Source organism: Nipponia nippon, unplaced genomic scaffold (genome assembly GCF_047370975.1).
Source record: "Nipponia nippon isolate SJK-2023a ecotype South Korea unplaced genomic scaffold, ASM4737097v1 scaffold_11, whole genome shotgun sequence".
Lineage (NCBI taxonomy): Eukaryota > Metazoa > Chordata > Aves > Pelecaniformes > Threskiornithidae > Nipponia > Nipponia nippon.
The window spans coordinates 23602750-23627677 of NW_028262302.1; the positions used below are offsets into that span (position 1 = coordinate 23602750).

The 24928-nt window shown below is 44.7% G+C and overlaps 1 protein-coding gene across 1 annotated transcript in view; it reads right to left on the minus strand.

The window, feature by feature from the left end:
- The window catches only part of MTHFD1 (methylenetetrahydrofolate dehydrogenase, cyclohydrolase and formyltetrahydrofolate synthetase 1), a 43878-nt gene extending 20707 nt beyond the window's left edge, over window positions 1–23171 (minus strand). Inside the window, exons 1-13 of the mRNA XM_087747928.1 lie at window positions 23015–23171; window positions 13796–13880; window positions 11406–11465; window positions 10641–10694; window positions 10134–10270; window positions 9899–9999; window positions 9425–9561; window positions 7902–8013; window positions 3156–3283; window positions 2388–2485; window positions 1488–1661; window positions 825–961; window positions 488–534 (exon numbers count right to left, since the gene is read on the minus strand). Coding sequence (XP_087604054.1) covers window positions 488–534; window positions 825–961; window positions 1488–1661; window positions 2388–2485; window positions 3156–3283; window positions 7902–8013; window positions 9425–9561; window positions 9899–9999; window positions 10134–10270; window positions 10641–10694; window positions 11406–11465; window positions 13796–13880; window positions 23015–23055 — 1311 coding nt within the window. The 5' untranslated portion in view covers window positions 23056–23171. The remainder of the gene's footprint in view (window positions 1–487; window positions 535–824; window positions 962–1487; window positions 1662–2387; window positions 2486–3155; window positions 3284–7901; window positions 8014–9424; window positions 9562–9898; window positions 10000–10133; window positions 10271–10640; window positions 10695–11405; window positions 11466–13795; window positions 13881–23014) is intronic.
- Between the last annotated feature and the right edge of the window lie 1757 nt (window positions 23172–24928).

Genomic DNA, 24928 nt, shown 5'->3' on the forward strand with positions numbered 1-24928 from the left:
GCCAGTCCCCCACAGGCTGAGGTCTTGGCATTACCGATTCCCAACTTCCCTTTTCCCATTTCATGTTAGTAATCTAAAACACAAGTACACCAAAATAGCTCACAGAAAGAGTCAGTGACCACCGCTGCTGACAGAACTACTTAATATGCTTCCAAAACATATTAAGTCATTATCATCTTCATTTCAGTGCTGGGAAAAAGAGGCACAGGATGTACTTTGCTGAAGTATATACAGCAATTCACGGCAGAGAAGGGGAGGGAACAGAGGAACTGGGAATTCCCAGTTCTATGAAGTTCCCTGACCCTTCAAAAAAAAAAAAAAAAAAAAAAAAAAAAAAGAGAGAAAAGCTTTGCTGAAATCAAGCATCCAGTTCGTGGGAGTGCTACACTGGGCCATAAGCAAAAAAGATTTTGTAAGTTATTTGACTGCAGTATCTCTTCAAGGTCTATAACCTATATGTGCCATGAGGCTTTGTATAAAGAATTACCTCTTCCATGGGGATAACTTGACAATAGCCACCACCTGCAGCTCCACCTACAGAGAGACAATAGTCAAATCATGCAAATAAAGGTCTCTCTAGCCCAGAGTGGTATTACATGTGTTTGATTAATGGCTTTAAGAAAGCAGCTACTGTTGAGCAGCTTAGTTTAAATCCCAGCACAGCACTTGAACACAACACTGAAGAACTTACCCAATGTTTTTCTTTCTTAAAAGAAATGCAATTGTAACAGAGAATTACGTAAAACTACAATGCAGCAGAATAAAACCTCTGAATGCCATCTTTCCCCATTTAGTCCAACTGCAAGGAACAGAACAGCTCATACCTTTTATACCAAAGGTTGGCCCCTGAGAAGGCTGCCGAACACAGGCAAAGGCATTCTGGTGAAGGTGTGCTCCTAAGGCTTGAACAAGACCGACAGTGGTGGTGCTTTTCCCCTCTCCCAGGGGAGTAGGAGTTATCCTGCAGTGAAAAAGCAGAACAGACATAATTAAACGTTTGCAGTGGGTGAGACTCAAAACACTTACAGGGATAAAACAGTCACCCAGTGACTGCAGTTAATGCCAAGTCAAATTCTGGATTGGTTCAGACTTCAGCTAATCTTCATCAGTTCGAAACTGGAATGAGATCGGCAAATTATCACATAACTGCTGAAGACTTTCCTCTGAAACAACTTGCTAGTTACTGTTTTAGGCAGGCTACTAGACTAGGAGAACACTGACTACAAACCAGTCTGCCCTTCATAACCTTGGCCTGCAGACCAAAAGAATTCATCTCCAGGAGAGAAATGTTAAACTACATTCCCACCATTTGTCACAAGAGACAAATCTGTTTCCCAAACCACTAGATTTTCAGTGTGATTTACTAAAACCTAGAGAACCCCATACAGTCACCTTACAAAAAGACAATACAATGACAAGCCATGCTAGTAAAATTTCTTTTTGCATGGACATCATGTAAGTGATACCCCAGTTAAGGAAGTACCTACCCAGTAACAACAATGTATTTGCCATCTGGCTGGTTCTTCAGCCGTTTCAGAGCTGACAGCTGAACCTTGGCTTTAGTTTGGCCGTAGAGCTCCACCTCATCAGGGAGCAGGCCAACTTCTTTTCCAACTTGATCAATGGGCTTGGGCATGCAAGACTGCGATATTTCAATATCACTTAAAGAAAAAGAGCAAGGTCAATTTATAAGTCAAAGACTTCTCACAAATTCCCCGCTTCTGGACAGCATAAACTACAAACACCTAATCCGTATTTTAAAAGGGAAGCTTTAACCCCTCCTAATTAAATGAACCAATTCCACTGATACTGGCTACATTAGAATAGACACGTCCTCAGAGTTGCCTTTTTTAAAAACCAACCAAACAAAAAAACCCCCACAAAACAAAACAAAACAAACAACAACACCCCCCCCAACCCTCCCCCCTCTCCTCCCACCCCAAGAATGCCTTTTTGTAGGCAAAGTGTTATGCTCCCTTATGGTATTTTGTATATTTTCAACTGCTCCTTGGGGACTTGACACCAACAACCCCTACTTCAAGATGCTAGGTTTTTGCCATGTCAGACTGAAAATTTTCCAAAATACAAGTGTCTTGCTATTTGCTGAATCAGCAACTATCTAGCTGGCCTAAAAAGTCTGTGGAAGTCATGTCTACACCTTAGTATTATCAGGATGACCCAAGCCTACACTTCAGCATACGTCACAGCACCACTGCAGGTTAGTTCTGCTCCCTCAGGAAGGCCTCACAGTGCTTTATACTTCTCTCCAAACTTCAATGCCAGCTACAGTCTACACACACGTATGTCCCGTATTACGCAAAGCTTGGGAACAGAACTGAATACCATACTGCATGAATACTGCCAGTGGCTTCATTTGAAAGCATTACCTTGGAACAGGCATCTTTAGGGTAAGCTTGTTATATTGGATGTTCCATTTTCCAGGCTGGAACTTCTCCAGAAAACGCTGTGCGCTCTCCACTGTGCTCTAAAATGAGCATGAGAATGCATTATAGCAATCACGCTGTATGAACCGTGCTGGTTAGCAGAGACTCAGAAAGGTTTTCCCCTCCCATCTGTCTCAGTTTGGGATTAACACAAAGTGCTTTGATTAAAGCATTTGCTAACAATCCAAAATGAGATTCTGCTCATAGTTTTCTTAAAAACAAAAAAACCCCACCATATCTATCTATCCTTATACCTATCTTATCTTCCAGTGTCCTGGATTTTTGGGGGTGTTCTGTGCCAGTAGGGTTTCTTAAGCAAAGTAGGAAACAGAGGGAGCTGGCTTATACTGTAACTCTCCTTTTTATCCAATCACCCTACAGATAGTTTTAGAATTACAGCCAGAGCATTGTAAGACAAGCCCCCTTTCTCACTGTTTTGAGACACCACACTCAAAAAACCAAAAAAACCCAACACCCCCAAAAAAACGCAACCAAGAAAACTCTGATCTAACATTTCCTTATGGTCCATCTTCTTCCTCAGTTAACTGAATTCAAATTGCTTGGACTAGAAGTTGGAAATCCTACCTAGACCTCTGCAAGAGCAAGAAGGAAGCACCAGTCGCTTTGGTAGTGTGCTGATGGTCAGCAGCAACATACCCCAAAGGCAAACGCAGAGGAGATGACCAGCAGTCTCGCAGTCTGCCCACGTACCTGCATTAACATGGCCACAGTCATAGGCCCAACGCCACCAGGGACTGGGGTGATGTAGGAAGCTTTTTCCTTTGCCGTATTGTACGCCACATCTCCTACAACTCTTTTTCCACTGGCCTTTGTGCTGTCTGGGGATTTAAGGAAAAAGTAAGTTACTCATCACATTTCACCAAAACAACAGAGGAGGCAGCACTGACTGAAGCTGAATTTTCTTCCTCTGTTGGAGTAAACAAAACAGAAGCTAAGTACCCAGGAAGCTGTAAAGAAAGATAAAAAGTTAAAACAATATCACAAGATGAAGCTGTTATCATCATACTTCACTCAGAGAGTGTCAACAGCTCATGCAACATATCTTCCTATTACATGCCATTTATCCTCAGCCAGATAGATCTCCCTTTCCTTGAGGATGCAAGTATTTTCTCAGTGGCACGTGGCCCACAGGGCAGTCTGAAGACGACTCCAAAACAAATGCAGGGGGACCAAAGCACAGACCAAGTCTTACATCTGTGCAATAAAAAAACCACAAGTGGGACATACAATAGAGATGTCACCTGAACCCTCCTGTCACAGCTCCTGCTGTATTGCTCTGAAGGACGAGTACAGCTTCCAATTTGAAGAAGATATAAATCAATGGTCTGGAAGAAGTGAGAGAAGAAATATGGCTGACTTGTTCCAAAACCCAAGTTTACATTTGCTCTGTTCCATTTTGGAGGACATCTAAGCCTTACTATTGAATAAAATCACCTGCCTTTACAGAAAGTGAAGACAGAAAGTGCTGAGCTTTTCAATCAGTCATTGCCACTCTAATGCTGGACTGGTAAATACTGCAGTTCACAGAGATCAAAGTCTTGTCAAAACAAACCTCATAGGTGGCTTAAGAGAGCTCCAGTAGAATAATCTCCTTTTTCTCTGGCAAACAAAAAAAAAATTGCTATATCCTGCTGCACTACATGACCTGACAATTCAGAAGCAGATATAGCACTTCTTTCCAGTGGTGACCTTTAAGCTCACCCATAAAGACAGAAAAACACAACATGCATTAGTAAACTAGCACAGTCATCTAAGGAACTAGCTGATTACAGACACAACATATCAAAAAAAGAAAATTTAAGTTTCTCCTGAAGTGGCAGATCCTCATTTCAGGTATGAGGACTCTAGGGAACTTTTTTTTAAGCAGTGTGAAAAACCTGAAGATAGATTTTAATGTTGTTACATTGAAATATTACATTGGATACAGTAAGTGTATGTTTGAACAGAACACAATAACTTTAACATACATTTGGCGAGGGGGAGGAGTGGAAGAAAAACCAAACTCCTAAACAGCTGATTATGTTAAAACCAAAGAGGGAACAAAAGCAGCTCCTGCCAACGCTAATTTTTAGCTGCACTGTTACTGACAATTAGCAGCTTGGATGTTTTGCTGTGTTTGTGTTTTAAGCAACACTTCTTCTCCCTGAAGTTCAAAGCTTGAACAACATCACAGCTGTTAAACAGTGTTTCTACAGCCATTCAGCTTTGCTGCCTGAACTGCAGACTAATCTGGCCTTCCGGCCTAGAGACCAGTTTAATTAAGGTTGCAAAAGGCAAATAACATAATCATATTTTCTTCCAAGGATGCCAAGCAGGCTTACCAGCCACCCTGGCCAGGAAGACTCTAGGCCCCAGAATGAAGAAAGCAAGCGATGAATGAGGCACTCCAAGCACAAACAGCCTAATCTGTTACACAGACACAGTGAGGAGCGCAAGCCAAACAAACCCCCAGTCCCTGCCTCTGCATCCGCACCTCACGCCAAGCACTGCTGAGCACAACCTAGGAGCTATTCAATTACCTTTAAAATATTCTTCTGAAGGAAAGCTCACGTACAACACTTTCCGCCTCTCCTCATTATTTCATCTTCTCAATATTCATCATCTCACTCTTAAAAAAACCAAACTAGTTACAGAGAGTATCAGTGACACTATAACCCCTCCCAGTGCCTGTGTTTTCTTTGGTCCAGTAGGTTCTCTAGCCAGCTGGAATACATGAGAGAGAGAGCATCCAAGGACTTTGAGATCAAAGAAGTGAAAGACATGCCTACGCATATGGAATGAACAGGTATGGTGATCTCCATCTATCTCCAGAGACAGCTGCCTGAGAGGCAGCCTGAGTGCAGCTTCTGGACCGCAGCTAATTCACAGACAAGGATTATCCACATGGCTTCCAAGCAAACTTGTGCCAATGTACATCCAACTGTAACATGTTTCTGGTGGCTATATGACTGCAAGCACACAAGACCATACATGGCCCTCATCTATAAAACATGAGACCACCTGCTTGCAGTTCGCTTCTTTTTCTGGACACCGCTGGGAAAGGTGTTTCATGAGGTATCCAACACAATCTGATCTTATGGGCTTGTGATGCCAGCTTGATTCCCAGTACATGAAGATATAAACAGAGCACCAAGTTAAGGCTTCTATATCTTTCTAGCTCCTCTGGTGTCTGAAGAGCATGGCACCAAGATCCACAGAAGCTGATCCTCCTTTGCTGCTCTCATATCCCACTGTTCAAGGCTCCCTGTTGGCTAGGGCTGCAAAATCCCAGAGTCCTCTGCTATGAACAGGGTTGCTTCCTCCATCAGGACTCACAGAGGGACACTCCAGAGACTATGCCACCTCTGGGAATATCCTCTGCCTGCACTCCCTTCGTGTAGCAGAGCAATTTCTACAGGCCTGGAATAAGGCATTCAGAATATTTACTGGACTAGCCCTCTGACTGCAGCAGTGGGGAGAGAAAGACAAATATAATCCGGTTTGGAAAAGGAATAAGACACACTTGTCTGCTCTAAGAGGTTTCAGGAGATAGTCTCTTCCTCTTTCTCTACCTGGAGACCTGGAAAAATTCTGTTCAGCTGTCGTACACATGAACACAAAGCCAGATGTGCCTAAACTGTCTATTCTAGCCTCCAAACTAGCAGCCTTTGGAGTATGCAGGCCACCCTCCATTCAAAAGCACGACAGCTGCATTTGCACGGCGCTACATGGCTATAACTTTTATTAACTCTAACTTGGCAAGACTGGATGAAGTTAATGTCCTGATATGACAAATCATATTGGGATTTGCCTGTACAGGGCACCCCAACTTGCAAAGTATAGGCATATCCAGAGACTGCAGTGTCCTCCGGCTGCAACTCACATCTACACCTAGGACGCACCTAGCTGGGTGCACTGACAGCTATGGTAAAATATATGGCAAGTGTGCTATTTCTCCCCGTGCCACTTTCAAAACACCACCACAGCTAGCAGCAATATTCTATCTGTACAGTGATGTAGCTGGAGAAGCTGGCAAACTAGCTGCTGTTCTTTCCGTAGCTCTGCAATTCCCACAAATGTGGCACTGATTTCCCAAAAGATTCATCTGAAAACTTCTTCGTAACCTGTCAGAAGGGAAGAAAGGGGCAGAAAAACTCAGCAGCTTCAGAAAACCACAGAAAAGTCTTCAAAATGATGGATGCCACAATCTGACAATTTCTATGGTAGTCTATCAAGCCCTGATTCCTAAGTCTCACAATGCCATTAAGCACATTGCCATGCAAAGCTGACTAGTCTGGCTGTACAAGAAGCTCAGATCTCAGTGCACTGCCCAAGGCAGACTAATTGCAAAGAGGCAGGGATGTGTCCTCAGAGATGCAGTTCACATCAAGCCTGAAAAAAAGGTGATACCATCACATGTCAGAAACATAATGGTGGTTTTATTTGCAACATGTTGGTGGGGGAGACTCCAAGCCATTCTGCTTCAAGCAAATCAGCCGTGACCCTGTGGGTTTTGGCAAATTGCCTAAGTTTGGGTAGCTTGGCACAAATACATCAAGCAACAAACAGCAACAGCAGATGACTTTTTAATCTTAATTAGACAGAAGACTAATGTTTTTAACTGCAGCTCAGTGTCATCTTTGAGGAACAAGACTGCTGAACAGAAATTTCTTTACATTCCATTAAATAATGGCAACAAAATGACTGATTAATTATGAAAACTACCTTTTAAAAGGCTTGTGGGTGTAGCACGGAGATAGTTGGATGGTGACTAATTTTCTATATCATTCAATATCTGTAATTTGGATTTAAAATGAGATGAAAACAGAAATTGCCAGACTGTCTGTTCCTCCTTTATGAGGAAGGAGTAGCTAAGTGAAACCCTACCCTAAAATCCATTATGTTCAAGTACTTTATTCTATGCCAGAGCCACTGTCACCAATACCCTTGCAGAAGCTGCTTTGTTTCAAGAGAACAGCCATTCAAGCCTAAGAAGTTATTGTTGTGATTCAACAAATCCACAGCTACTTTAAGAAACTGCTTGCCATTTATGTATTTCAAACAGAACAGCTTCATCAGATCTAACTGCAAAGTAATGACAGCAAAGCTGCACGCTCAGAAGTGACGACAGCAGCAGGACTTCACCATATAGGTGCAGCGAATTACATGGATATTCTGCTGCAATATTTCCTAGGCCTCCTCCTTCCCCTACTGATCACCAGCCTCATTGAAGACAGAAATAAAACCGCCACTGATCTGCTTTAGGACAGTACTTCAGACCAACCTTTTTTATTCTGGCATCTTCAGAGGTTGCCATCATTACCTAAGACAGACTTAAAAGAGAAAGAAGCCTGCATTGACTAGAAACACCAAGGAAACAGTATCCATGTACTTACTTAGCAACTGCATTTATATACAAATAAACACATCCCCACTCTTTATACATTACCCACGCACCTGGCACATGGTTAATTCCACAGTCTATTACAATTGCACCAGGTTTGATCCATTCACCTTTCACCATTTCAGCTTTACCAGCTGCAACCACCAGGATATCAGCTTTACCAACCTATAAAGAAAGCCAAATAAACAACTCTGTATCATACCAGCAGTGGAAAAAACACAGAGCTGCTTCAGCAGCAACTTAGATCAGCTTCAACTGCAGTGAAACTGCGTGCTCACCCACTGCCATCGGAGGGATGGAAGGGCATCGTCAGCAATTAAAGGTAGCTAGCAGTTCCTTGGCAAGCACAAATTTCTGCAGCCAGAAATTAGGGCCTATTTTCACACTCCTACCCTGAACTATTGCTAGTCAACAACCTCCTTTGAACTCCTCCATGATTCCCAAGTGGATCACACAGACTACTTTTAGACAAAATTAAAGCCTTCTGCATATTCTTATCTTCCTCCCTTCAAATATCCCTGCATATTCAGCTGCTCTTTTCAATGCTAGAAATATACCCAGCACTCATCAGACGGCAGCCAAGAACAACCCCTGCACAGAACTCTAAGCAGCACTTCACTTGTGGTAGCACTGCCTTGTGGTTTTTAAGTCCAGGACTGTGTAACATGCAACTCCAGGGAAAGCTGACTGTAATTCAGCACTAATATTCGTTCAGACAGTACTCAGTAAATTTCACAGATCTGGTCACAAAGCTGGTGCTAGAGACTCTGACTAAAGCTCGTTGTCAGTTCTTGCACTGCTTCATTCACGTTTGCTTAGGAAGCTGCTATCCCTTGGAATTTTTTCTTTTAATCTTCAAGGGAGATTAACTACTTTTAAGATTTCATTAAGAATTAGCACTTCAATTGTTAATCAACCCAATGACAGTCTTACTGAACAGCAACTTAACGGCATGAAGCACTGCAGTGTTTCTGATCTTGCTTGTGAGTTATACTCAAATACACCTACCCTCTTTTCAGCTTTAATACTTGCCTACAGAGCCTGGCAGTGTTGATGGCTCTACGAAATCCAAGTAGGTGGCAGCACGGCAACACACTATTTCTGTCACTCTCACTGCTAAAGAGGAAAATGGTACCAACTCCCAGTCATAGAAAATAGACTGGAGAAAAAAAAAAAAAAAAAACTGGAGAAAACATTTGGTCTAGCATTTCCCAGCCATTAAAGCAAAAAGACCACCTGGCCTCTTCAAGAAAAAACAAAAACATATACTGTCTTGCAGGCCACTACTTGGAGATTAGGAAGGGATGATTAAATTCTCAGCACTTGCCCAAAGAAAACAAAAATAGTAATTTTATTGTTATAATTAAAAGCCTCTAATTAAGGGCCAAAAATAATCAGGATCGTATTCCAACAGAAGTATTTACACAACCGTCCAATGAACAGGACTGGGAAACTCAGATGAAACACAACCCAGATCCAATGACTTAGAGTAGCAATACACCGAGTAGCAACGTGCAGCAGGCAGCACTGGCTTGCAGCAGATAACTACAGCCTCATGCATCCATCCTGTCATTACCTCCTCAGCCAGTGTTGAGGTCTTTGAATGGCAAGTGGTTACTGTTGCGTGATTCCAGAGCAGAAGGTCGTGCATGGGAGCACCAACGATCTTACTGCGACCAACCACTACAGCTCTCTTCCCTGCAACCTGGATGCCTGCACCACAGGAAGTTAGGAGAAAGTAAAAATAGGTCATTGTGCATTCTAGTACAAACTAACTCACACAGTTCCGGAGTCTTTTGGTCAGTTTAAGTCTGTCTCTGGTACTTCAGGATATACTATTCTTCTGGGTTGTGTGTGATAGTGAATTGGAGTTGGGAGGGAGGAAGGAGGGACCACGTTAAAACTAGCTCTTTTCCTATCTGAAAAGACAGAGGTGACATGTGGCGTCTCAACAAAAGTTTCAATGCGAAGCATACCCTTGAGAGGTGCATAATTTCTCCCCTTATTGAACACTACTGTACTCATGAATAATGGATGGAAACCTCCTTACCTGTCTGCCTGATAAGTTCCATGCATCCTTTTGGTGTGCAAGGAATAAAGCAGTCTCCAAGGTCCCCTCTAGAGAGTTTCCCAGCATTGATGCTGCTTAAGCTGTATTTTGAAAGAATAAAGGCCAGTAAGATTCCCAGCCTCATGATCACTGTTCAAAATCTAAAAAAAAAAAAAAAAAAAGAGGTTTCTTTCTGGAGTAGCTGTCAAGCTCTCCAGGGGTGAAGTCAGTTTACCCATCTACATCCTTCTCAGGTGCAACAGCATTGGTTATTTTTTCTGTATTGATGGGTTTATCAGAGTCAAGTGGCAGCTGCACTATAAAGCCATGAACAGCAGGGTCTCCATTCAAAGAGGCAATGCACTTGAGGACCTACAAGAAGTAAAGACCAAAAACCTAATGGCCGATAAACTGAAATATGACTGATACAAAGGAAAAAGCACAATCCTATCCAGATTAAAAGACACACACAATATGTTTAGTTTTTCAACCCAAGAGTATAAATGACTCACATTTTTTATTTTTAGAAAAATACCTGTTAAAATCTCTAAATTTTACATTGTAGTGTTTTAGTTTTCATTTTAAAATAAGAAAATCTCAGCAGGTTCCCGTTCTTTTTTCATGAGTTAATATCTATGGGCAAAGAGTGTTTTTTTATAAAAATGAGAGGGCAAATATAAGTTCATCTCTTGAGCTCAAGACCAGAATTATGTATTTTTTCATTATTGGCTATGTTACTTACGTCAGCTTCTGTTGCTGTGTTTGGCAGTTTTATGTGATTGGCACTGATCCCAATCTGCAAATGAGAATACCAACAAATTATCTGATTTCTGAATTGACATCAGAGATTGATCTGGCTATTCTCTCAGTCCAGCCCAGTCACAGCTACATTATGTCACATTTCCCAGGTCGATCTCCTGTTCCTGTGGCTACAGTCCTATTATTTAGAAATAACATCAACGGAAGAGAAGAAAAAAATTAGTGCTTTGCCTACTTAGATTGGTCCATACTTCAACTGTCCTATTCACCTTTTGACATGAACAACAACTTCTTGGCTTGACACCATACTGCCTTGAAATGTCAGCAAAGAAGATGCCAGCTATCATGTAGGGAAACAGGGACTCATCTACATTCCCAGCCCTGCTGTAGCACGTAATGTGCCACTTGGTGAGAGATGTAAGTCAACTGCAGGTACAAGACATTCAGGGAAGACAAGCACACGGCCACAGGTCAGGAAAGACAGAGCACCAGCACTTCAGACACATATAATCTAGGAGACAATCACACAAAAAGTAGCATCAACCCACACTCTTGTTACTGCACTCGGCTAAGTGTTAGGTTACACACCTATACTACTTCCTTGCAACAAAGAATTCAGGCCAGCGCTGGTTTCTCCAATATGGGCAAAGGTTAGACAAAACTATTTGATTTGTGTCTTTTTTTTTTCGTATTCAGATTTGACCTACTGTAGGAGGGTAAAAAGAAATATTACGAGTTTGGGCATTACCTCAGCAGCAGCCTTCAGCTTCATATTAATGTAGAGGTTTGAATCATCCCGATTTCCAACCTAAGGATGAAAAGACAGTTGAGTCACACTGCAGAATAGAGACCCAGTCAGAGGCTGAGATGGGCTTAACCCTTAGCTTCCTTGGCTTCCTTTGAGCTAGACCAAGGAGACAGAGGTATTCTTGAATAACTGTAAAACACACTGATAGAGGCTGTAAGTAGCTGGAGCTAAAAGAAAAGTGTTTTTCAAGTAAGAGGTAGCTAAAGATATAAAGCATAAACACTATTTTTACCTGTTGAAAAACAGCGTTCTCCACAGCAGAAAATACTGCCTGCCATCTCATCTGAGAAAGTTACATCTCTAGCTAATTAACATGATCAGCATGTGCTGATAACATCCAATTATCTGATTAAGGCTTTCAGAAAATTTAGGCCTCTTTGATACCCAGAAATCTTAATTTTATGCACATATGTGTGCCTTGATGGAGAGATTTCTTCCACTGCTGTTTTGTACCTTGAGAATTTTCCTGCCAAAGAAAAACCAACAAAACAAAGTGATGCACAAAGAGAAAGCAGCAAGTGGAACAAATGCCTGTAGTTTTTGGCAGTATTGGGTGATTACAGCACAACTGCTTTTCAGAAGACTGCTTGCAACATCCATTATGTTTTGTTAAAGGCAATACTCCTTGTAACCATAAGAAAATGAGGGGCGAATAAGGAAAAGCTGATAAGCAAACTCTTGAGATGCCGTTCCCTGGTTCTCGGTAGCTATGCCTGGTTCTCTCATAGATTACAAGCTGCAGGGGTGACTGCATTATCTGATCACTCAGCATACGCTGGCTCTTCTGCCCTAGGGTTAGACAAAGGGGCTGTCTCCCCTTTAAAGCCTGCTGGGTTCAGGAAAAGGTATGCCTCAAACAGGGCAGAAAAGAAGGAAGAGAGCAGGCATCAGGAGATATCAGCAAACAGACCACATATATTGTGCAAAAGAGGACATTCCTGACTACAGGGCAAAAAATAAAGATTAACTGACTTATTCTTTGAGCTCAGAGGACACCAGACACCTTGCAAGAAAAGAGCACATATTGTGTGGGGTGCTATGCATCAGAAACAGCTAATTGTCCTGACTTAACTGAAAAACGGACAGCTGAGACTATCAGTATTAGGAGATGAACTCCAAGTCCAGACTGTCTGGTAGCTTACAAAAGTGTTAGAGAGCCAAAGAGCAAACAGGTTGTAAAGGACTCTGAGACAACCCAGGATTGAAAAGAACACAGGCCAACCAAGAAGAAAATCCAATAACACTACAAGACAGCAATTTTTGAAGACAGTTTATACAGTCAGCAGTTCAGCAACTTCCATCAAAGCATCCCTTACTAAATTTTAAATAAAAGACCTTCCTCCTTCCTTCTAAACACCTGAAGAAAAGTCTTCTTAAAGCTAATGGAACAGAAAACCAGAAAAAAAAAAATGAAACCACAAACAAATTTGTTCCTGGCATTGAAGAGGAGCATGGTCTTTGTGTACTATAGTGGTCTTAGCACTGGAATCCAGAGACAGGCACCAAAACACTGAATAAGGACAGAAGCCACTTCTCTAAGCAGCCCATCAATCCTTTGTGGCCACACAGTTCCTTCCTGTTACATGACACTTGCTACTGCTAGTCACCTTCTGTTCTAAGCACAAAGAGTTTCCATTTTTTATAGCTGCAAGGAAAAAAAAAAAAAAAAATCAGCTTAAGTCTGCCAAACACGGCCAAGACCCTGTACTGATGAGTGTTTTTGTCCTCCACAAGCGTTTCTGTGTAGATTCTAGCACTTACACTTCTGGACAGACATCAAATTCAGCAATGGGATTTTGTTCCACCCCCTGCACTCAAAGTCGTCCTGGCCAAAGGTGTTTTTGGTTGGGTCCGTCCCGCTCCCTCTACTCCATGTTCTGACATAACAGCAGACTAAATCCCTTAATAAACACCCCATTTCAAAGATTTCTGGTACAAACACATCTCTGAAAGCTGACAGGCTTTGGGGCTCACACAAATGCAGAGGCTTGGAATAAGAGTTTACAAGCACTGCTTTCTCTTAACAGGCAAGAGGCCTACTTTCACCATTTCACAAACATAACACTCGGAAAACCGCAAGGGTCTGATGAAAGAAAAAATAAAACCAACCCCAAAACCCCAAAATGTTTCTGGGCCCCAGCACCTGGGGAAAAGACATCACAGAACTGTGTTACCATCCCACAGGGAACTCTGCTCTTCTATTCCTTATAAAATGTTAACATTGCAAGGCAGCTTTGATGAAGCTCATCTTCGATGAAGCTCATCAGCTGTGCACTTACCATTGCAAAGCAACACAGATTTTCTGTAATTGTCATTAAAGAAAACAATACCTGCAAAATTGCGAGTCCTGGTCTGAAGCCTGGAAATTTCTCTTTCATCTCAACGACTTGCTGCTTCAGTCTCTCTCTCACTTGTCTGAAGAGGAAAAAAAAAAGACACAAGATAGAAGTTAATCAAGGGGCTGAATTCTTATACAGTGATAAGTCAGGAGTTGAAAAGATGACAGACAGGCAGACTGGCAAACACTTATGCCTTGAGTACACAAGTCCCAGCAATCTCCAAATAAGATTAATCTCCATAAATCACTAAGACACTTTGGAAGTTTCATTCAAAATTATTTTTAAAAAAATTTTTTTTTAAAGTCCACATTGTGCTTCTTCACCCTCCTCTTCATGGTCTCATAGGATACAAGGGTAAAAAAAAGTACAAAATCTGGTGTGGAAACTCCTGGGATTTCAAACTTCCTACTCAAAAGCAAATTCTCTTTCCACATATGCCATACCAAGTCTACCTGTCTTCCACAGGCACCAGTCAACACTGTCGCACATGCTGTCCTGGTAAAGGATGATGAATCTACAATGGTAAAACTCTGGAAAATAGCTAAAAAAACAGGAGGTACTGTCCTGGTTTCGGCTGGGATAGAGTTAACTTTCTTCCTAGTAGCTGGTATAGTGTTGGATTTTGGATTTAGTATGAGAATAATGTCAATAACACACTGATGTTTTAGTTGTTGCTAAGTAGTGCTTACACCAAGTCCTGGACTTTTCAGCTTCTCATGCTCTGCTGACTGAGAAGGCTGGAGATGCACAAGAAGCTGGGAGGGGGCACAGCCAGGACAGCTGGCCCAGACTGGCCAAAGGGATGTTCCATACCATACGGCGTCACGCTTAGTATATAAACTGGGGGAAAGCTGGCTGCGGGGCCGCTGCTTGGAGACAGGCTGGGCATCAGTGGGCGGGTGGTGAGCAACTGCATCGTACATCACTTATTTTGCATATTCTATTCTATTATTATTATTGTTATTATTATTTTCCCTTCCTTTTCTGTCCTATTAAACTGTCTTTATCTCAATCCACAAATCTGTCTTCCGCGCCCCCCCCCCCCCCCCCCGATTCTCTTCCCCATCCCACTGTGGGGGGGAGCGAGCAAACGGCTGTGTGGTGTTTAGCTGCCTCCCAGGTTAAACCACAACAGGCACCCCAAGATACACCTCTTCTACCGCTGGTCAATACTATGCATTTCTATTTCCTGCCTCTTTGGCCTAACCCAGGCTGAGCCCGCTGCAGTCCTACACCCACCTTCCTGCCTCCAGTCTGCTTCTGTGCTTGCCAACACTCATGCGAGAAAATGCCCCCAGCCCAAGAGCTTCCAAACAAGGCAAAGATTTTTCCATGGGAGCAGGAGGGAGAATGGGATGTGGACAGAGGTGAACCAGTGAGGAAAATTAGCTAAACCCTGGTACACAGCTCAGGTCAACTCTTCAGTGAAGACAAGATTAAGGATACAATTATTAAAACTTTCAAATGGAAGCATGAGAGGATTCACTGATTAGTTAATCTAGCTCAGATGTTAACTCATACCCAGTTTACTATGCAATGTTTTAGAGATAACAAGTACTCATCAATGATAAATTAGCCACAGACAGCTCAAAAGCCACTATCACCACCCTCCCCAGCCTTGCACTCCTCTCTAATTTCTCAATCACTGTCTGGCCCCATGTGCAGGATCCTTCACCAGGGAAGGTAGTGGGGAAGAGGTCCTGGTGCCAGGCCCAGCTGCTCTTAAGCCTGGGTGCAGCCCCAGCACCACTGCTCCGTCTCCTCACCAGAGGCAGTTGGGATTCAGAAGGAACTGACCGGTCATGCCCATCTCATGGGCTCACAGCGCTGGAAGGAGACTGTGGCACTTCACTGCAAATGTAGGAGATACTCACTCAGACGCAAAAGCCAGGTAAGCAAGCCTCACAGGACTCTAGAGGCTTGACATGTCTGTCCTCCTGCACGTGATCTCCAGCCTGCATCCCATACGCTATTCTCAAACAGATGAGAAGGCACTACCACCATGCTTAGCAAATCTACCCTGCTCCAAACACCCTACCATTTAATACACAGATGGTCTCCTTGTGCTCATCTACCCTCATATCATTATCACTAGGTCTGCTACTTCCCAAGTGGAACCAGAATTCCCAGACTGGAGGAGGTGCTGTTGGTGCCAGTTCACTAAAAATGTGAACAGCAAGGGTACAGGGACAGAGTAAGCAGCTGATGTCAGCTGGGAGGCTGCAATTCCTGCCATATAGGAAAATTCCAGGATGACAGATAGCCAGTGAAGTCAACTCTACCCTGCAACTAAGAGCTCCAAATCAGAAATGCCAGAGGCAAGAAGAAAGGGAAACGGGAGCAGCACATGGCTCTGCTGCAACCCAGCAGCACTGATCTCAGGGGATGGCTGCAGCTGGCCCAGCCAGAAGCAGCCCTGAGGCTGTTCCAAGTCCCATCTCAAGGGAATCACCCAGCCTCCTGCTCTGTCCCAAATCATGCATCTTTCCTGCTGCATCCCAAATCACACAGTCAGAGCTCCGCCACACCTGAAGAGCGGGTTCAGAGTATTTATAGGTGTTTGTGTGTGGCCAAGCTGCTCGAAGTCTCTTAAGGTGCTTTGGTAAAAGAGGTTGTTTTCAACCTTATTTGAAGTAGTAGTTCCTAGGCTTCCTTTAGCTATCACCTCTGTAAAAGATTTGACACTAAGACTGGCTGATGAGTTCAGAAAACAGTGTCATAGCAAGCCTTGTCCTAGCAATTCTTCATGCTAAAGTGACAAAAGTTCATCTGCTGGGTGGCAAAGCACGAACTGCCTCTCCTTACACTCCAGCTGTAAGCCCCTAAGGAAGGTACCAAATCTACAGCTGCAGACACAACGGGGCCTAAGCTCACGAGCAGCCCGTAAGAACAACGCAGCGATCTCAAGGAGCGTCAGAAGCCCGCTGTGCATGGCCTCTGAGCGGGTGCTGCGGGCCAGCTCTTTGAGGGAGCTGTTTCTGAGAACAGGCTCCAGTGTCCCAGCAAGGAAGGCACAGCACTGGTTTGTGGCCTGCAAACAAAAAGAAATGCAAACAAAGGTGAAATGTATCATAACTTATGACACAGTAAAGCCCTCATAAGGGACAGTCCACTGGAAAGGGTCTCAGGTCTGGGTTTTACTTTTAAGCCAGTGTTCTCAGTGGAGGAGAACCAGGTCTACCCAAGGGTCTAGTTTCCCTCCGTCCTCTGTGAAGCAGGGCTGTCGCGTGCTTTCACCCCCAGCAGCCATGAACGTTCACCCGTTATATTGCTGTCATTTTCTGTAATTAGGCACTAGCTCACTTCCCCTTCAGCTACAGAAGGTAACGTGCACAAACACACAAAGTGGTGCTGTGGAAGCTGATTTGCTTTAGGAGCCTTAGATCAAGAAATCACTTGTTAGACAGCCACCTAGTGTTAACTACCACTGCTCTCTAGTTACCAGAAAAGCCACAAGTGCAAAGGTTTGAGAGAAAATTAAGGAAAAAAATAATTAAAATACTTGTTTTAACTCTGCAGACTTACAAATACATTATGAAATAAACTTTGCAACCCAGCAGCCATTTAGTGATACAGTTTGCAAAATTCTATTGTGGACTTCAGGCCTTCACAAAGATAAAAGTTGATGTTGACAAATCAATATTATTAGTTAGCTGTATGAGAACACACTTAAGTCTTCAAACGTAAATTAGCAATTGTACGTGGCAGGTCCTCCAAAAGCCTTCCTTCTGACACTAAGACCCTCCTGTGCCCACAAACTCTTCCACAAACAAACTCACACTGCAAACAAGGGTCCAGGGTCCACACAGGTTAAGGACAGCACACAGCTCTAAGCACACAGTGCAAAAGCCAGCTCCAAAGATTAAAAAAAAAAAACAAAACCTGTTAGCCTTTCTTTCTCTAGACTGTAAGAGTGAGCTGAATTTAAATTTATTAAATGAATTTCCCAGAACAGCAAAGGACAAAACACACTTTCCAGCTCTGCTGTAAATGGAGATGCACAGCTGCCATGCTAGTGCCTCCTCAGGCAGACCCCACCACTACACCTACGGGATTATGTAGACACAATGGCCCTGGTGGCTGTGGTGTGAGCATACACATCACCATACTGAAGATGACCCCAAGCTGCGTTTCTGTCCGTTTTCTGGGTAATAGGGCCCTGGGTCTATGTGAATACTGCCAAACGTATGACCTGGCAAAAACCTCCTTCAGAGACAATGATGGTCTAGAGGAGGCCTGCCTGCAAAGAGGAAGGTTTGGCCTCACTGATTTCCCAAAAGTTTCAGAAATGTACATCAGAAGTGCTCTTGCTGTAGCCCTCCAGAAATAGCTGTATAAGGCTGATGGTCCTCCCCAGGTCCGGCACTATCTTGGTCAGGGCCGTTGTCCCTGTAGCCATTCCTCCTTAGAGCCTGCAGCACTGCCACCGCTCACTTTCTGTTGCCCCCAAAAGAAGAAAAGAAACAAAACTAGAGAAGGGGAAGCTTGTCTCTCCACACTGCAAACCTCCGTGGCACCACATCCTAACTAGCAGGACAACTGCTTTATCTTCAAATACTATGAAGAGGCTGCAAGCAAGCGTGCCACGAAACATCCTACTGGCATCCCAAAGGAGAGACAGAAAGGAGCCTCTCCTGGGGGGAATCACAGGTTGGCTGTCCCAAAGGAGTGGCACTGGGATGGGAACTGCCTCGGGAAAGTCCATCTGAACACTGCTGGCAATTCAACAGATGGATCCAGTTGAGGGAAGACACTGTTTAGAGAACTGAGCTGGAATCTCTTCACAAGTCTCCTGCCCTACCACTGCATGATCCTGGCACACTGTCATCATCTCACAGGGGAACTGCCTGCTTCTTTCTACCACTTCCACACTCCCACAGTTTTTAACCACTCTTTCGGTTGCGTCAGCTCAGATACTAGTCCGAGCACTCTTCGGGCCAGATAAATACATTAAGATGTTTTTGCTTTTTTATAGGCTTTTTCATCATGTCCAGAACACTAGTCCAATGAGGGCCACAAAACAGCTGAGCTGAAGAAGCAATCATCCATAGGGGATGGGATAGACAGCATTTGAGGAACTTCTCAAATGTGGCCAGCTGCCAACAGAACAGAGTTTACATTTCACATAAACCTGAGCCTTTAAACCTTACACAGAAGAGTTTGCCCCAAACATGAGTTACAATACCATGAACTGGCATGACCAGCTTCCCATGCTGCAACATCAATCACACCAATCACGTCTGCATCCCAAAACAGCTACCACACACAACAGCCAACTATCAGGTGATTTAATCAGAGAACAACATAACAGAAATAGATAAGGACTCAAACCACATTTGTTGGGCTGCAAGCACTTCAGACAATACCCTAGGCCATATTTACAATGGTTTGTCTTCACGAAGAGCTATATTAAGATTTTCTTCCTTCCACAAAGGGGACATGGCAGTCCCCTACACATTCTTTCCCTTAGGACTCCTGCTTCCCATGTAACCTGGATGCACAGATGCCAGCACTGTGGCCCTGTTGTCCACCAGACAATGTTTGCTCCTAGCTTATGACCTCTTTGGAGCAGGGTCCCATTTTTTTAATTCTGTCTGTACACAAAGGGTTCTTGCTCATATTTGGGGCTGGTCGGTGGCACTGAGCAGTACTGGACCACACAGTTCACTTTAACACAGCACATCTGCAGTGCGGTACCCTTCAGTGTGTGCCTGAAACATTCTAGGTAGGATCTGGTAAACGAGATCTCACAGATCAGGGAAATTTTTTCAGTTCAGACTAGATTTAGCTGGAGTTTCAATAGGAACTCCAAAAGAACTTTTGAGGCCCAGTCTGAAAAAGCTCAAGGGTTGTCTCTACTGCACTCTTACCTCCAGTTATAAGCTGAGCCTGATCATTCCTACATCCAGTACTTTAATGGTACTTTAAACTCAAAGCATTACCTGGCCCATCCCTAGGGGCTGGGAGGCGTGTTAAATCACAACTCATCAGCCACTCATCCAGACCAGGAATGCTGGTCCATTCCTGGTGCTATCAGCCAATTCAGGCCAAGCCAGGGGTTTCCAGACCTGGGCCATTTCTGCACTACAATGTTTTGCTCCGAGTATCTATTTCAGACACAGGAACAGGCTATTTTTATTTTAAGGGTATATACTAGTAATAAATAAAAAAAAAAAAGGTTAAGAATACTGTATTTTGATTCCCTCCAACCCTCCATATTCTGCACACTTAAAGCACTGTTTCTCTGCCTCTTATTAATCGTTTGTTTACTGTACTGTTACACAATAACTCATCTTTTGCAACTCATTTGCCAATGAGGCAAATTTAACTTGCAGCAAAACCTAAGTCTGAATTACTAAACAGCCACTCAGAGAAGTAGGGGAAAGCCACTCAGAGATAACTAGCCAGCTCAGACTGATGCATAACCCATCCAACATTTAATACCTTTCACAAACTGTTTAGGTTTCTACTGAAAGAAGCAGCCTTAGCCAGAGAAGCATTAACTTAAACAGCAAAATCCTACACACAGAGCAATGTCTGCCACCCTGTATGTTCTCCTTCCCATGCACAACGTAACCACGTTTACTATCCTCACAGGTAATATTCAAAGCCACTGAAAATGTCTATTTTCCTTTGCACCTCTTCTGAGCCTTCCAAGACTTTCTAGGTGTGAACTAGCTTTATCTCCTCATCAAGTTTTTCCTTATTTATAGAGACAAGGAAGCGCTCTCTCTCTCTTTTTATTCTCTACATGTTTCACAAAAACAAGAATGTCACTATCTGCCTGGTTTTTGTTTAAATAACTGGCATGACTCTCAATTAGGTATTCTTTTCACCTCTCTTTGGGGAAGGGGTGCTTGGTGGCAGGAGAAGAAAGTTCAAAATACTTACGAGTTTTGATTTAAAGCACACACAGAAACCCAGAATTACGTAGCTGGAACACTACTTGATTGAGTCACCTCATTCGTTAATATTTGACTGACTTACAAACAAACACTTTTCTCAATTAGAGGATAAAGTAACAAAAAACGCCCCCTACAAGATAGTAACTGAAAAGATTTTGCAGTTGATGTAAAGTAAGAAACACTCCCTTTCTACAACAGGCAATTCAGTTGAAAATTCCTAGAAAAACCACACGCCTATCGTGTCTCCTGCTGCTGCCAGACTCTTGGCCTGGAGGTGAACTCTGGACAATGAGAATCCTCTGGACGAGCACTTCTCTAGAGGGTCTGGAAGAAAGGACCGGTATCTGCAGGGTGGATAGCCCATTTCCTCATGCCTCCTTCAAGTACTCCACTAGGAAGAAGCAGAGAACTACATAAGGCCCATTTCTGTGGGGCACATGACGGTTTTGCCATACTGGATATAAATACAGCAGAAATAGAGGCACTGAAGGAGGACAGCTGTACAGCTGCAATTATTTTTCCATTTTGTGTTGCCTTCAGGTCAAGATTTGATGCCTTTGGAAGACAGGCTTCAGCCAAACGCCTTAGAGGTGTGCTCGAAACTAAGCAATCCTTTCTCCTGTATGTGCCTATTAAAAGCTTATGCCTCTTCCCAGGTATTTGCACATCACAAAGGTCCTCATCTCTGAAAACAGTTGCTACTATAATACCGAAAACAAACAGAAATAAGAAATTTGACCACTCTATCTGTAAATTTGAAGCAAGTAAGTAATGCTATACGCACTGCCGAGGAAGCCAGAAGTTCTACGGTGAATGCTCTGAATACCTCCAAAATGCACTCACTGTACCCAAGGCAGCATCTTTCCAGATTTCTAATCACGCTAAAAACGTGTAGCTTGAAAGGACCTATTACACTTCAGGGGCACTTTCTATGCCAGAAAAAGGAAACCTGCAACAGGCAAATCACTAAGTACCACCAGCACCACACATCGGCATTGCAGAGCGCGCTGGCTTCAGGACTGCCAAAAGCATATGGTGTAATGAAGCACACAAGACTGAGAGACTGCAATACCCAAGTGGTACTGGCCCAAAAATTACTGGGTAAAAAAATATGCAATATATCATCATGGATATTCAGATTCAAGACACATTAGGCCTACTTTTCAGAAATGCTCCACTGGCCGTTAGATGGAGATGTGTAGCAATACCTAAGATCAGGTCTAACAACTTTTCTGAGATTACTTTAGGCCATTTCAAATTCATACTTTCTGTCCAAATTCCCTGGTTATAGAGAGAAGGAACCCAACAAACTTACTTAACCAAACCCCGTTTGCACAGAATATAACAGATGTTTTGCTAAACACTGCATTTTCCTAGGGTTACGGAAATCCATTTTGCTTTCTTACTGGATTGTATGTATAGCAGCAACAGGAAAAATAAGCAAACTAAAAGGCACAATGCAGGGTCACCTATACTCAGAGCTTGCCAGCTAAGTAAAAGCTGAAAAGCACAAGAAAGCCTTCTCCTTTAGGGTCTGCCAAATGTTTCAAATACCTTTGGCAGGACACCTGTGAACATTCATCTTGACGTTACCCAAAGGACACCTGTGAACATTCATCTTGACGTTACCCAAAGGACACCTGTGAACATTCATCTTGATATTATCCAATACATGGATTAATTTATCTTGCTTAAAAAAAGCGGCCAACACCTGTACAGTATGAACGCAGGGACCATACCCAAAGCACGGGTTCCCAGCTCCTGCTCGTAAAGCATCCCCAGGGCACCGCATAACCCCAGGAGAGCTGTACGTCAGCCAGCCGCTTCACGCCGGCCCGGGCGCTTCGTGCCGAGATGCTGGGGGACCGCGAGTGCCGATGCTGGGCGCCGCCACCGAGAAGCGAGCAGACGCGGCGCTGGGCTTCTGGGGGGCAACGCAGCCCTGACAGCACTTTAGGTTCTTCTGAAGATCTTTAATACTACCTTCATTTAATAACTCCCGCCATTTTCAGCCAGGAAGAAGCGAGCTTTGAATGCAACGTAGTGAAAAAGCTTTTAGGGTGTCTTCAAACCACTTTGTCCCGTGGGCCGAGCCAGAGCAAAGGCCACCACAGCCCCATTCCCCCGGCCAGCAGGGCTGGGTCCCCCGGGCACCCCCCAGCCGCACCGGTTTCGCGGTTATCCCACGGGGTAAAAACCCCGCGGCTCCCCACAGACCTTCCCCGCCCGAGGAAAACCCGCGCCCTGCGCAGCGCCGGGCGCATGGCGGGAAGGGCGGGCGGGCGGGCGGCCCCAGAGTACGTACGCGGAGACTATCTTGCCGCTGAGGACCTCGGCGGGAGCCATGGCGAGGGCGGGGAGGCAGCGGCCGAGCGCGGCGGGACCCCCGGGACGTCTGCGGGACGGGCCGCCCCCTCCACTGCCCTACTCCGCGCCCCACGTGGGCCCAAACTTTCGGCGGCCGCCGGCCCCACCGCGCAAGCGCTGCCCCCGCCCCGGGGCGGGGAGGAGAGGGGCTCCGAGGGGCGGTGGCGGCGGCTGGGGGGCGGTGGTGCCGCGTCTCCTCCCCAGTCCCTCCCGCCGCCGTGGGGAGCGCGGCGCCCGCCCGCCGCTGAGGGGAGCGGGGATGAGCGGTGCGGCGAAATGGCTGCCAAAACGCTTTAGGAGCGGCGCTGCCGGCCCCGGCCTTTCCTGGCGCCCCGCTCTGCGGAGAAGGGGCTGGGCGGCAGGGTCGGCTGAGGCGCTGGGAGGGGAGGCCGAAAGCTGCCGCCGGAGCCAGGGGCTGAGGAGCGGGCGGCGGTGGGACGCTGCCCGCCGGTCCGGAGGGGCTGGCGGTGCCGGTCTGCTGGTGGTGGGCTCTGCACAGTGAATTCCGGGCCGTATCTTTAGAAAAATTGCAAATCAGTATAAGAAGAATCTCTGTGTTTCATGTCCTGGGGTAATACTGTGGTACTCCTCAGAGGTTATGCTAAGAGTAATTTTTATTCTTCAGGATTTCAACACATGTAAAGTCACCAAACTGCTGGGTAGCCAGCATGGAAAAAGGGCAGAGAAGAAGAGGGTGGGATTGTGGCCTAAAGTTCACAGGAGTTGTCAAGAGTGAGAAACAGGTTCCTAATGGTTACTTGCAAGGGATGTACTCGAAGTAAGTAATCCCGTTGGGACTGGCGAAGGTGTGGTTTCGTGTCGGGCAGCTGCGGGGATCCCTGCCCCCCCTCCATGTGTACCGTCATCTACGTAACCAGGGCTTTTCCTCACTCTGCAGCCCAGCACAGGCGTTTTAGGACCTTGCGGAGAGAGTCAGCTTTCAGTGGTTTTCTCACGCATATGGCAAATAAGCGATTAGGGTCCAGCCAGAGTTGGGGATGGGAAAAGTATTTAAATGTCGCTGAGGCAGACTTGCTCAGGCAAGATAGCGTCACGACCCAGAGACGTTAAGGAACTCGACAGTTTTTCCTGCTAATATCTGGCATGTGGTTAGAGAACAGGTCTGCAATTCAATAAACCAATGATAAAAAGGTCAGGGACAGGGAACTGGCAAATTGGGATTACTGATGGGGTGGACCCACAGCGTTAGGTTGCTGGTGGGGAGTAGTAGCACGTGCCCCTGCCTGCAGTAAAGCAGTGCTGTTTTGGGACCTAGCCACATTTGCCATGTGTGGTGGCAGTACCGCAGAGAAAGAGGAGAACACTACTGCAGATTAACAAGCTATGGACAAGAGGGGTCGGATACTACAACAGCAGGGTTCCCGCTGAGACTTCGAGGCTTAAAAAGGCCTGGGTGAAGTGCTTTCACGTAGATTTTTGCTTTACATAGAATGCAGAGGTTTGGAAAAAGGGAAGTGCCTGTTCCAAAGAGTTGACTGAGAAAGCTTTCCATCCCGTTACTCCATAATGTAATCAGTTCACACAGGGATTTTGGGAGCTGTTAGATTTTGAGAAGGGAGAAGTGTAGGCCTCGCAGCTTCTGCCTAGGGCACAAAACTATGAGGATGGAAGTATATGGGCCCTTCTGTTTCAGAAGCTTAGAAGCCTTAGGGTTGCTTCTCTGGTGTTTCAGGAGGGCGGTATAAACCATACATAGTTCAAAACTTCTCGGGGGATAATGCTTTTGTTTGTGTTTCCTTTCATAGCCTAACAAGTGACGTCTTTTCTGCTTTCTTTTCTGTTCAGAGGAGAGCTTCTTACCTTGAGTGGTTAAACCACCTTAAGTTAACAA